The sequence below is a fragment of the Ambystoma mexicanum genome, chromosome 4p (assembly GCF_040938575.1).
Source record: "Ambystoma mexicanum isolate Mex_15411 chromosome 4p, UKY_AmexF1_1, whole genome shotgun sequence".
Classification (NCBI taxonomy): Eukaryota; Metazoa; Chordata; class Amphibia; order Caudata; family Ambystomatidae; genus Ambystoma; species Ambystoma mexicanum.
In genome coordinates, this window is record NC_090927.1 from 217,342,944 (window position 1) to 217,357,410 (window position 14,467).

At 48.6% G+C, this 14,467-nt stretch overlaps 1 protein-coding gene across 2 annotated transcripts in view; it reads left to right on the plus strand.

Moving 5' to 3' along the window:
* Positions 1-14,467, plus strand: part of BLK (BLK proto-oncogene, Src family tyrosine kinase) — a 679,444-nt gene that overhangs the window by 315,284 nt on the left and 349,693 nt on the right. For both annotated transcript variants that reach the window (XM_069605731.1, XM_069605732.1), the window contains exon 3: positions 12,259-12,307. In XM_069605731.1, the coding sequence (XP_069461832.1) occupies positions 12,259-12,307 (49 nt within the window). The remainder of the gene's footprint in view (positions 1-12,258; positions 12,308-14,467) is intronic.

The window sequence follows — 14,467 nt, forward strand, 5'->3', positions numbered from 1 at the left end:
TGGGCCTCAGTACCAGTTTGGCGTAATTCAGTGGTAATGGGGCAGAATTACCACCAAATGGTTTTACCATTACCGCCACTTGGTCCCGTCAGTTTACCATGGGATTACAAGTGGTAGTTGGCAGTGTAAATCCCTATTTTATGGATCCATACGACTCCATTGCAGATTTTTGGAGATATTACCTTTGGTGGAATTACCAGGGGCTAATTCTGCAGATTTGTGGAGGTAAAGTAGAGGATCTACCTGTGGGAAATCCACCACTTTACCCCCATAAATCGGCAGAATTACCACCCGGTTATTCCACCAAACATCAAGTTTGTCAGAGCAGGAAAAATGGAGGTAACAGAATTAACACCACTTTTTTCCAGCACTGCCAAACTCGTAATGAGGCCCATGTTTCTCTTTGTGAATTCTTGTATTCTTACAATTGCACACATCACCTTACAGTGAAGTGCAGTTAGGATACTTGGGGCCTCATTAGGAGGAGGGCGGTAAGGGGTTAACGGTGCCGGTAAAGGTGCCGGTGCCGTTAACCCCGTACCGCCCTATTACGAGGTCCCCTAGCGGGACCCGCTCTGGACGTCTGGATTTACCAGAAGTTCTTTGCAAGTCCCACGCGGGGACTAGCATGCTAACAACGGGCCCGTTATTAACGGGTCCGTTGTTAGCATCATCCCCATTCCCAGTGAGCCCTATGGGGCTATGGGCCTCAAATGGGAATGGGAATTAATTTTTACTGGGTCCATGGAATGGGCAATGACCGGGTCCGTCAAGGTCAGCATAACCCAGTAATTGCCCATTCCATGGACCCGGTAAAAATGAATCCCCATTCCCATTTGAGCCCCATAGGGCTCAATGGGACTGGGATGATGCTAACAACGGGCCTTAATAAGGGCACAGCTCCCGCCAAACCCCTAATGAGGCCCTTGGTATCCTTATAACTTTTCATATAATGGCTTTTTGGTTACTTTTACAATGTGCCTAAGATAAACTGGTGGCAGCTGTGATATTTTTACCATTTTTGGTGACATTTTAGTCATACACATTTGCATTTACTGCAATTGGCTACTAAAGGAGGATAGCACGCTATGATGGATGTGCCACAACGTTTTTTGCTTGTTCTTGGCCATATTCTTTTTTCGCTCTCTTCCTGCCTTCTCAAGTAATAAAATGCCTTATATGGAAACCCCTTTCCCATAGAAAGCTCTGACTTTCGCTAGCTAATGGGAATTAATGGGACTCATTAGGGGGTTGAAGGTAGCCTTGCCGTTTTTTCCGGCAAGGCTACCTCCAAATTTGTATCCGGGTCTGGCACCCGCAAATGGACAATTACCAGGCTATTCTAGCCCAGCCAGACCCGGTAATTGCCCTTTCGTGGGTGCCGGGCCTGGTACATCCCCATTCCCATTTGATCCCCATAGGGCTCAATGGGGATGGGGAGGGTGTTAGCACTGGTACCGTTAATAACGGTACCGGTGCTACCATCATGTTCTGCTCGTGGGTGCCGGTACGGCCACGAGGTCAGACCTGGTGGCTGCAAGGACACCCGTGAGCAGAACTCCTATGGCGGTACGGTAGCCACCGTGCCGGTAGCGATAACGGCGCCGTTGTTGTCTTAGCGCCATACTTGTAATGAGGCACATTGTGTCTGTGTGCCAGAGAAGGGATCCTGGACTGTTTTGACCGAACCCACATCTCTGGTGCTTGAATATCTGTTCCTGTGCAGATGTGGTGACCAATGGCTATCCATGGTTGGACAGTCGCTGGCTTTTTGAATGGTGCAGATGCTTACCATTGGTGGACTTGCTCCCAGCTTGAAACTCGGACAAAGGGAGGGCTCCTGCAACTGTTTATCAAATAACCATTGGAGCCAAGACTTCTACGATGAAGGGCAGCCCACTGACGACCGGAGGATGACCCCTGCAACTGACCAGCATCAACACCAGTGTTGTCCCGGCAAAGCCCTGTTCCTCTGTCCTAATCTCAAGAAGGCCTTTGTTGGTGCTTCAGCCCCTTGACTGGTGGGGACAACCAGTATTGAACCCTGCTGGTGGATCTATGCTGGCTGAGCCATCGGAGGTGTCCCTGGACCAACCCGTGGACTGGCCAGCTCTCTCGTGGGCTACTTCACTGCACCTGTCACTAATCCGAGCAGAGCCTTGGAGCTTTGCAGGTCTTCAGCTTGTGCCACAAGTCACCTGCTCCACCATTTTCAGCCATCTCACACCAAGGGTAGCTGTGCTGGGCCTACTCCTGTGTTCACCACTGGACGATCATCTGTCGCTGCCTGATGGTGGTGACCTTTGTTGAATCTTGTTGTCTTCGTCTCCATGAGGCTTTCCATGGTAGTCTGTACCGCAGACGTCTTCATCTTTCTTTGTTTGGGTGTTCTACTGGAAGCTGTCTGGATCCGATTCCTAAAAATTGCAAACGATAAAATGAAATAATGTGAAACAAAGTATCTCTTCATGACCATCGCAAAAGGAACTAAGACAGAAGAACAAGCCTCCAATGAAGTCCGGAACCTACACAATTGGTATCCTATTATATGTATATGTACACTATGTAGCATAGTGTGTGGGGATTGATTTGAATAAGTCTCATTATGTATAACCACTGGCGAGTGCATCATTTGGAACTTGTGACTTTTTCTGTGTTGAATTATTGATTTGGGAAATCTGTCTTAGCTTATAGGGACTGAGTCAGTGCACTTTTGTGCTGCCCTTTTCCAACCTCCAAACTTTGGAACTCCCCACAATTATCTAATCAGTTTTTGATGCCAGAGGAGTCATTAAATGGGTCTTGGGGGGCTATAGTTCTAGGTCTTTTGATTATAGGCCCGGATAGAAGCTTGAGAGCTACAACCAAAAGGCTAGCTAGCCCAGTGTCTGCACTGTCCCGACATTAGTGTAGCCCTGGATCTTTTCCGGACCTAGCAACATCCCTGTTTGACGCAATCAGATGTCATGGGCTACCCGTCGGGGATCTTATCGGAAGCAGCCTTTGCATGTGGCTATACCGCTCTCTCTGAGGCATCAAGAAGCATTATCATGGTCCATCCTGACTGCTGGCATGGAAACAGGCAGCTGCTTCATGTCTGCTGTGATGTTACCCTAGCAAAGCTCATTTTAGGAAGATACTGTTATCCAGTCTAACTAGGAGATTTTGCTTTTTTGTATTTTTTCTTTATGGACACCTTTTCAAATCGGGTCCTATTTAAAACCAAGCGACCATTTCTCTGGCGCTCCTTTGCCTCCAAACTTCCAGCCATGTCTCCGGAGCTTCTTTTGAACAATTCAAGCATGAAGGTCACACCCATCCGTTTGTTGTCATGTATATTTCTCACAATCCTTTTTAACATGCTTAGCTACCTTTTGGGAACAAAATGAACTCTAATATGTGCATTAAAAATCAGGTAAGACCAACACTGTGCTCTAAAAGGCAGTGCGCCAATCCACTCCCACATTTACAGTGACTTACCTATTTCCCCATTGAGAACTTGGTGGTGCATTAGGTCACTGTAAAACATGTGGTATGTAATGCATATGTAGCATTTTGATAGTCCCATGGCATTTGAGTGAGAGTCATTTGAAGGATGGCTCTTTTCTCACATTCAGATCACATATTTGAATCCCACATTCACAATTGCCACTCAGCCTTGCTGTCTCGAAATGCACTGATTCCATGTTGTCCTATATACTGTGAGTGAGTGGAACTATTTGTACAAAAGTTGGACCACCAAAACTGTGGGTAGTTCAAGTTCCACAAACATTTAGATCTTCCCGGAGGTTCTGCCAGGGGAGGGTTCCTAGTTCACCCAGGGGTTCAAAATGAAGACCCTGAGAGGGAAGGCAATCTACTGCCATTCCTACAGGGGTCTCAACATGTCTCACTTCCCTATTGGGGTCTGTCTGAACCCCAAAGGGTAGTAAGACATGTCCAACTTTTTTTCTGTTTCCAGATCAAGATTCTATGGGTGTTATGTTATGATATGATATGATATGATATGGCATTTATAACGTGCCTATACACAAGTGTTTCAAGGCACGACGAGGCAAGGGGGGGAAACAAAAGGAGAGAGAGAACGATCCTACTAGGCCAAGTGTCATTCAGATCGCGCAAGTGCATGGTAAGGAGGGAGAAAGGAAAAGTGCGCGGGGGAAGGGAGAGGGGAAAGTGCAGTACATGCTCCTACCTGCAGGGCAAAAAACCTTGGGGTCATCTTCGACTCCACACTCTCCTTCTCTCCTCATATTTCTGACGTCGCCAAGAGGTCACACTACCAGCTGCACCTCCTCAGAGGTATTCTTCCCTTCCTCTCCTTCCCCCAGAAGCTCACTGTCTCCCGAGCCCTGGTTCTCTCGAAGCTGGGCTACTGTAACAGCCTCTATCTTAATCTGCCTGCCTCCACTCTCCGCCCTCTGTAACTCATCCAGAACAGAACTGCGAGACTTGTCCTTGGCCTCAAGCCCAGGGACCGTATCTCTCCAGGACTGAAATCTCTACACTGGCTCCCAGTGGCTGCGAGGATAAAGTTCAAAACCCTCTGCATTGTCCACAAGGCCTTCTGGGGCCTGGGTCCTAAATACCTTCAACTCTCTCTTCCCAAATATCTTCCTTCCCGAGCCCTTCGCTCATCCGCCTCCAACTCCCTCAGGGTTAGCCGCTTCTCGAAGCAACGAGCTGGGGGTAGATCTCTCTCGGCGGCAGGGGCCTCCCTCTGGAACAGCCTTCCTGCCTCCCTGAAACTTGAGGAGAACCATCTCCGGTTCCGGAAGCACCTCAAAACCTTCCTCTTTGCTTCTGCTTTCTCTCTCCCTCTCCCCTGCTGAACAGCAAATTAATTCTTCACTGAAACTGCACTGATCCTGCAACTGGACCACTCTAAACGGCCTCGGTCCTGGGCCCAGCCACTCTCCACTTGCACTGATGCCCTTGAACCCCTCTGCACTGCGGGACTGTCTCTGTATCCCTACAGCCCCCCCCCCTTCCCCAGCACTTGTTCTGCACTTATCTTGCACTTGCCACCAGCTGGCCCTATTTATTTATTACTTTACGCCACTTACCTTGTACTGCACTTCCCCCCTCCCCCTTGCACTTTTTCCCCCTCCCCCACCCCTGCACTTGCGCGATCTGAATGACACCTGGCCTAGTAGGATCGTTGTCTGTCTCCCCTTGTTCCTCCCCTCCCTGCCTCGTCGCGCCTTGAAACACCTGTGTATAGGCGCGTTACAAATACCATATCATATCATATCATATCATGGGAAAAAGTGGAATAAACAAGAAAAATAAATAAACGGCCAGCTGGTGGCAAGTGCAAGGAAGTGAAGACAAAGTGCTGGTAAGGGGACTGTAGGGATACAGAACAACGGTCCGCAGGTGCAGGGGTTGCCAGGGAGGCAGTGCAGGTGAGCAATTGACGGGGCCTGGGCCAGTGATCAGAAAGGGTGGCCAGGTAACCCGAGCAGTTTCAGTCAGGAAATCAGCAGTGTGGGGAGAGAGAAAGCAGAGGCAAAGAGGAAGGTTTTGAGGTGCTTCTGGAACCGGAAATGGTTCTCGAGTTTCAGGGAGGCAGGAAGGCTGTTCCAGAGAGAGGCCCCAGCCGAAGAGAGCAGTCTGCCACCAACTAGAGAAGCGACTGACACTGAGGGAGTGTGAGGGGGAAGAGCAAAGAGCTCAAGAAGCAATATATTTAGGAAGAGAGAGTTGAAGGTATTGTGACCCCAGATCCCAGAAGGCCTTGTGTACAATGCAGAGGGTTTTGAACTTAATCCTCGCAGCCACTGAGAGCCAGTGCAGAGCTTTCAGTCCCGGAGAGATACGATCCCTGGGCTTGAGGCGAAGAACAAGTCTCACAGTCCTGTTCTGGATAAGTTGCATAGGGCGGAGAGTAGAGGCAGGCAGATTAAGATAGAGGTTGTTCCAGTTTAGAGAGGGCCAGGGCTCTGGAGACAGTGAGCTTCTGGGGTAAGGAGAGGAAAGGAAGAATAGCTCCAAGGAGGTGCAGCTGGTAGTGTGACTTCTTAGAGACGTCGGAGATGTGAGGGGAGAAGGAGAGAGCAGAGTCGAAGATGACCCTGAGGTTTTTAGCCTCGCAGGTGGGAGTAGGAAGAGGGCCAAGGGAGGCCGGCCAGAGAACAGCAGGGAACAAGGGAGTGGGTGTGCCAATGAGTAGAATCTCAGTCATACTGGCATTAAGGCAGAGGTCGTTGGCGGCACACCACTCCTGGATGGCAGACAGACAGTCAGAGATGAGGAAAAGAGAGGAGGAGGCCGAGGGTAGCCTGAAAATGAGCTGGGTATCATCCGCATAGCAATGAAAGTTGGGACAGAGAGCGGCGATGCGGTGGGCAACGAGTGCCAGGTATTGCTTGAACAGCCAAGGAGAGAGGTTAGATCCTTGGGGGACACCAGAGGTAGAGAAAAAGATGTCGGAGAGGAAGGACCCCAGTTGGACCTGGGAGGGTCGGTTGGAGAGGAAAAAAGTCAGCCATGCTGGAGCCTGAACAGTGATACCCAGGTTCTCATGGAGACGGTTGTGCAGGATGGCATGGTTGACAGTGTCAAAGGCAGAAGAGAGGTCAAGCAAGATGAGAACACACAGGGTATTAGAGTCGGGGTTGGTGAGCAGGTCTTCACGGATGTTCAGGAGAGCAGTTTCCGTGCTTCTGGCAGCTCTGAAGCCAGACTGATGATCATGAAGACAACCAACAGATTCAGTGTGGTGATTAAGCTGGGAGATGGCCAGTTTCTCCAGGAGCTTGCCCAGGAAGGGAGTGATGGAGATTGGGCGATAGTTAGCCAGGCAGGAGGGGTCTGCAGAGTTTTTTTTTAGAAGAGGGTGCACAAGGGAGTGCTTCAGGGGGGAAGGGAAGACTCCAGTGGTGAAGGAGCGGTTGCAGAAGTCAGCCAGGGCAGGAGCCAGGGAGTCGATGTTGTCCTTGATAGTTTTGGAGGAACAGACATGAACCTGTTTTGACAAGACTTTCATAGATCAGACTTGTCTAGAAACCTTGTCCGCTGAGAAAAGAGGAAAGGCAGAGAAGGAAGGAGGATGGGTGGCTGAGGGAGGGCCAGAGGAAGATCAGGGGATAGAGGAGGGGAAGCAAAAGGAGGAGAGTGAGGACAGGATGTCCTGAGTTTTAAAAATGAAGTGAGAAGCCAGTGCCGTGCAGAGGGCCTGGGAAGGGACAGGAGAGGTAGAGACTGCGGCAGGATTGGCCAGTTCCTTGCAGATTTTAAAGAGTTCAGCCGAGTTGTTAGATCCCGCAGAGACACGGACTTGGATATGAGCTCTCTTCTTGGTGAGGACAGAGAGCCGGTATTGGCTTTGCAGCAGGCGGCAGGCCAGTTTGTCAGAGGATGAACTTGAAGCATGCCATTACCTCTCGGCCACCCTACACCTGCGTTTTAGGGTGACAAGGTCTGAGTCATACCAGGAATTCCACTTGGCTTTGGGCTTCAGGTGGATTCTCATGACAGGGGCAAGGATATCAAGAGTATCAGATATAGAAAAGTGGAGCGTGGAGAGGGCTGTGTCAGGGTGAGACTCAGCCAGAGGGGGAGGAGGGGGTGAGAAGGTGGCAGCGAAAGCCTCAACTGACACGTTTCATGGGTCGGATGACAGAGAAGGTGGGTGGCAGTGACGGGGGTGGCTTGGCATGCGGGGTAGGGAGGGTGAGGTGGGAGGAAAGGAGAAAGTGATCACTCCAGGAGAGGGGAGTAGAGAGAGGGACAGAGAGGGGAAGGTCAGAGGAGATCAGAACATCAAGAGTGTGTCCTGAAGAATGAGTTGGGCCAGAGGGGAGAATGGTGAGTGAGAGAGAGTCGCAGAGGTCGGGAAAGAGTCCAGAGGGGGAACAGGAGGCATCCAGGTGGATGTTGAAGTCTCCAAGAAGAAGGAGTTGAGTGGTTGAGGCCAGGAGTGAGGAGGACAGGTCTGCCCACTCAGAGAGGAAGGAAGAAATCTGACCAGGTGGCCGATAGATGGTAGCCACGGTAAGGGAATGGCTAGGAGAGAGAGAGAGCCTACAGGCAAGGCATTCAAAAGAGGAGTAGGCCTGCATAGGAGTAACAGAGGCAGGAATCCACTCAGGGAAGATGAGGGCTACACCCCCACCAGAGCGGTTGGGCCTGGGAACGGAGAGGATCTTGTAGCAATCAGGTAGGAGCATCTCAAAGCTGGTGACGGAGCTTGCTGTAAACCATGTCTCAGTGAGACCGAAGACATCGAGGTCAAGTTCTTCAAGAAGGCAGCAGATATCAGAGGAATATTTGACAGCGGAGCGGGAGTTAAGAGTGGCAATGTGGAGAAGGTTGCCCTCCTTGAAGGACTTCCGGGGAGGGGTACAGATCAGTGGTAAACCTTGCGGAAGTGTAGAACGCGCTCGAGAGGGGGCAGAGAGGGAGGGGGAAGGCAAGGTATCCAGGGGAAGAGGAGAGGGCAGGAGAAGAAAGGAAGTTGATGAGGCGCGGAAAGCGTCTATCAAAGAGATGAAGGTTGGCCTGAGGGCCTTGGACCAGGACGGTCCCATTAGAGTAGACATTAATGATGACCTTAGAGGAGAGGAAGGAGGCCAGGAGGGCGTCCCAACGGGTGCCACCATTAATGGGCGAAGAGGAGAAAGGAGAGAGCACAGAGACCATATGAGGGGTCCATAGATCTGGTGAAGGAACGACAAAGAGGATGTCGGTGAGAGTTTCCTTGGAGGAGGCACTGCTGTAGGTGTCGGCGATATGGAGGCCTGGGTGGGAGACCAGGATGTCCTTTTTAAACTTCTTCCTACCAGACTTAGTGAGGAGAGCAGGATAGTCAATAGAGAAGCAGTTAGAAAAGATAGGGGAGACAGAGAGCACCATAGAGTAGGTGGGAGAAGCGTCCCAGAGGTAGACAGACAAGACAGCGAGAGGGAAGTGAGTAGAGATATGGGACAAGATGACAACACTCAGGAGGCGAGCGCGGAAAAAGCACAGGACATTCTAAGACAGGAGAGAAGACATACCTAAGTTTGAGAATCCTAAAAGAGGGAGAAAAGGCCTAGGTTTCACAATGCAGCCCTAGAGGTGCAGAAACAAGCTAATTAAAACAATGACATTTAGTCGTGCGGATACAAGCAAATTTAAACCCAGTGGAAGCCACCTAAGTTTGAGAATCCTAACAGAGGGCGAAGAGGCCTAGGTTTCACAACACAACCCTAGAGGTGCAGATACAAGCAATTTTAAAACAATGCCATTTAGTGGTGTGGATACAAGAATATTTAAACCCAGTGGAAGCCACCTAAGTTTGAGAATCCTAACAGAGGGCGAAAAGGCCTAGGTTTCACAACGCAACCCTAGAGGTGCAGATACAAGCAATTTTAAAACAATGCCATTTAGTGGTTAGGGGGCAGAGGGGGTGGTAAGGAAAGCCTGAGGGCAAAGGAGGGGGTCGATGAGGAGTATTATGATGGTCAGGGTGGTTGGCTCACCCCCCACAAAGTGGGCAACAGAATATCATGGATGACTGAACTTTGACACTGTGACACACAAAATTGAACAGGTCCCTTTTGGGGGGAGTTCACCCACCCTTACTTTGCACCCTAAGATTTATACCTCTTCATACTGTCGAATTGAGTACAAATACAGCTGCCTTTGAATGTCCCCCACAAAAATGATATGTTAAATAAATAATGATCAGGCCTCATCATTGTGTGCTCTTGCCTACAGGGTAATTCGCTAGATTCTTTTAGCCACATTTATTTATCTATTTGGCGTTTCGGAGACTTCAACACGCAAACTAAGTGGCACCATCATGCCAACGTGAAAAAAGCAGAATGTGTGACATCACCGGCAATATGTTTGCACAATGCCACCTGCAGCCTTCCCCTATTTTGTTTTCCAAGAGGTGGGGGCATAGATGTTGTGGATACGGCATAAGGAGGCGTATGGGTTAAGTACACCTCAGAACAAGAAAGCAAAAATAGGCGAGTCCCGCAGAATCATCTTTTATTGGCAGCCTTCTATTGCTGGCTAAAGGCTGTTGAGCCGAAGAACGAGGGGAGAGGACACTTAAGTGAAGGAATTGTATTGACAAAAAGGAAAAGGAAAATCCAAGAAAGGGGCAGTGTCACTCACAGCAGATAATTAACTTGCTTTCCGACTACCGAATTAAGGTCGGTAGACATAGCCTTGTAGGTCAAATCAGTTTGCACATATGAAGAAGAAAGACATAGCTCACATGGGTTGCGTCTCTGACCACTCATCTTTTAAGTGACTTCAATTGATCAATTGATATCTCAAGAGGAAGCCTGTTGCACAGTTCATGGCCTGCAGTAGAATGGCTTCCCCTCCCCTTCTCATTCTGCTATAAGGAGGTTGGAGAGTCTGCTGGTGGGTTCAGAATGTCGGTTCCTCGTTGATGGGTAGGGCCCGAACCTGTTGGAAAGGTTAATGGTAATGTTAATGTTAAAGGATATTTGCACTGCGCACTATCACCACCGGAGTGGTCCTCTGGCGCTCTGGCGGCTCTAAAAAAGGGAGAGGGGGAGGAGGCTCAGTTAGTGGGAATGAGCTGGAACAGTGTAAGATAGCAGTGATGTGCTGTTGGCAGCCTCAGCCCGGTGGGTCCATTGGCTGGGCTTGGGGTATTTTACGGTTGGTAGTCATCGTGTGCTGTTGTGCAAGTCTATGTGCGGTTTGTTTTGTTGTTGCAGTGTAGTGAAGTTTGTGCGGTTTGCTGCGTTTAAGGCTTGTGGTTGTGTTTGGTTAGAGTTTGAGAGGTGTATGCAGAGGGATGAAATTACTAGTTCATTGGTTAGTTGGCATTGCTGTCCTTACAATTATGTCTAGGTGTGGTGCCTGCTATCATTCACTATTCCATCCAAGTTTGGCACATGCTAACATTCACATTTCTATCTAGATGTGATGCAAGCTAAGGTTAAGACTGGCATATACTACATTTTGGAATTCTTTCTAAGTGTGGCGCATGCTAACATTCACATTTCTGTCTAGATGTGACGCAAGCTAAGGTTAAGACTGGCATATACTACCGTTTCTAATTCTTTCCAAGTGTGGCGCATGCAGACATTCAAATTTCCATCTAAATGTGACGCAAGCTAAGGTTGAGAATTCCATCTGAGTGTGGCACAGGCTAACATTCCCATTTCCATCTAAATGTGACGCAAGCTAAGGTTAGTACTGGCACATACTACCGTTTGTAATTCTTTCCAAGTGTGGCACATGCTAACATTGACAAATCCGTCCAAGTGTGGCGTATGCCATCTTTCACAATTTCATCTGAGTGTGGCATATTCTAGCATGCACAATTCTGTTAGTTTTGGCAGTTTACGTTATTTGAAAGTAAGGTAGAGTGGCATGGGCTTTCTGGAGTAGAGTAATTGCTCTACACCCCACCCATACCACACTTAGGGACAAATTACAAGTTTGGCGGTAGCCATGGCCTCCAAACTCGGGTCCGGGTTCCCTGAATGGGGAAATACCGGGCCATTCCGACTTTGGAGGGCCCAGTATTTCCCCATTCAGGGAACCCGGACCATCCCCATTCCCATTTGAGCCCCCATAGGACTCAAATGGGAATGGGGAGCATGCTAACAATGAACCCGTTAATGACGGGCCCGTTGTTAGCATGCTGGCCCCCTCGCGGGACCCGCTAAGGACGTCTGGTAAAACCAGGCGTCCATAGCGGGTCCGGCAAGGGGACCTCGTAATAGGGTGGTATGGGATTAACGGCTCTGGCGCCTTTACCGGCGCCGTTAACCCCTTACCGCCCACCTCATAATGAGGCCCTTACAGTTTTGTTGATGTCTGTTAGCTTCACTGGATTCCCCTGCGGACACCTGCTGACACTTTCTGGAGACGCCCTTAGCCGCAGGGGCTGCCGGGCAGGGGGCTGCCCTTGGATGTCCTTGATGAGGGTGCAGAGAGCCAATCAGGGCTGCTCAGAGGCGGGAACTAGAGAATCCAGGCAGCAGGGAGGCCCGGGAGACAATGTGCTACGATCTCGGGCTGATTTTAGGGAGCTTGTGAGGGCTAAGGGGCAATACAGATCAATACAAATATCACTGTACATTTCATTCTAATCATGCCTTGTACATTGTATAATAAGCCTGGTGGTAGGAAATATCCTTACAGTGTGATTGGTGCATTACAACTGCTGTTGATTCAGAGAGATCCCTATAGACCACTGTTTCACGTTAATCATAATCACTGTGCTGACATTGGATCAATGTAACAATCAGTATTTGTATGACTATCTTTTAGATCCAGAGACCGAAAGGAGATCTGCCTGTGGACCATCCATCAGATCAAGGTAAACATCCAAGATGCATTAGAGCTATCATTGTAGAATTAGAAATAAGATCATTATTATTGTTGTTATTGTATTTATTGAGCATGGACCTAGTTTCGAGAGATGAAGAACACAGTGAGGGAAGCAGAGAAACAGGAAGCATAGTTTCACTGTAAACCAATATGTTTTGTGGAATGGGATAGCCCTGAACTCATATATCCGGTTACTCTCTCTTGCTGCACGCTTCAGATTTATGGTGCAGTAACCGAAATGGTAAAAACAATTCTATTCCTTTTTGTTCATAAGGAACTTTAGCAAGGTGTAAAAATTAACCACTACTAATCATCCTTTCATGCCTCATGTAGACATACAGCTGGATATCAGGAGATCCATAAACAATAGAATAAGATGGCTTGACCGGCTTGACCCAGATGCCACGAATGCTAACTCACCGAATCACTCCTTCGTCACTATCTCTTAGGGGCAGTGTCCAGAGAATGCCCCGTGGCACAAAGTGTCGGAAGGTGGACAGGGCACAAGACTCGAGAGGATCGTGAAATCCAATTCTTAAATGGAAGAAATCTGTCAAAAGGTGGGGCTGGCAGGCGGAAGGGGGAGGGGCATATGATGTGGGGGATGGCCAAAGAACAGGAGTGTAGAGGTGATCTCCCCTATAATGAAACAGGAAATAAATAGGAAATTAAAGGATGGTTGTTGAGAGGAGGGCATGTGTCAGGAGGATTGTGGGGTGGAAAAAAGTGGGCGTACGTGTAGAAGGGTGCAGGGAGAGTTTAGATGTGGCCGCCCATTCCAAGGAATGGGATCAGAAACAAAGAGGGAAATAGCCAACGGGATTCAACTAGTAGGGATCGGGAAGCATGTACTTGGGTGAACATCAGTGAGGAAACATAGATGCAATAAGACCGCTGCAGAGGGAGAAACAACATAGAAACAAAATATAAATAATAACCCAAACTCAAATGTAGTGTATGAAATATAAAAGGAGACTTCTGAACCAGAAGGTGCGTAAAGGCACAGCGTTTTAAATATTCCAACACTCCAAAAAGTAGGGAGTGGTTGGGGTGAAATAATGGGTCAGGGATGCATTGTGCCGCTGGGTATAGATGCATCCCAAACACGAACCCATTTTATTTTCTGTGTGGGGTGCAATGTTTACCCAAATATGGGTAAGGAAATCCATCAATCTGAAAAGATATGTGATGTGAATTGTGGAGCATAGACACAATTGATTCTGACTGCTTTTAATTGTTGCTAACAGTCTAGGGCTAAGTACCAGTAGTTCCATCCAAAGGCATACTTGACCATTTGATTAATTTAATTTCAGTCCATTCCATCCTATCCTAAATATATATATTTCTTTAAGAGATATATTTGCAATGGCTTCCCCTCTATGTCCATCTTCTTCAAAAATGTCAGCTCAGCTGCATTTTTTAACCCCATGGGATGACAGATTTTTTTTTCTTTTTTGAACGGGCTACACATCACCGCTTACAATCGTCCTAATCCTCCTGGTTTGGAAAAAATCCAAGTAAAAATATTTTAAATATAAAAATCGTGCCAATTAAAAAGCCAGATTAAAAAGTTTCAAATTGAAAAAGACTATGGGCCTCATTACGAGGCAGGTGGCCGTGGAATGAACGGTGCCGGTAAGGGACCGGCACCGTTCATTCCGGGCCGCACTATTACAAGGTCTGCTGGCGGGTCCCGCTGAGGACATCTGGTCAGACCAGGCGTCCTTAGTGGGACCCACTAGCAGACATGGATGCTAACAACGGGCCCGTATTTAACGGGCTCGATGTTAGCATCCTCCCCATTCCCATTGAGCCCTATGGGGGCTCAATGGGAATGGGGATGTACCGGGTCCGGGTCCCGCAAAAGGGATTTACTGGGCCCTCCAAGGTTGGAATGGCCCGGTAAGTCCCCTTTTGTGAGACCCAGACCTGGACCCGAGTTTAGAGACAGCCATGCCCTTAATGGCTACCTCCAAACTCGTAATGAGGCCCAATGAGTTGAAAAAGAAAGACTTGACCACTTCTTGAGCGGGCTGTACTCCCCTTAAATACTAATTACCTTGTTAAGATTCTCCACTTGTCTTGTTGCTAGTAATTGTTTGCTTGATTTATGATTGATTTTTTGGCATCAACACAAAAGTACGTGTAC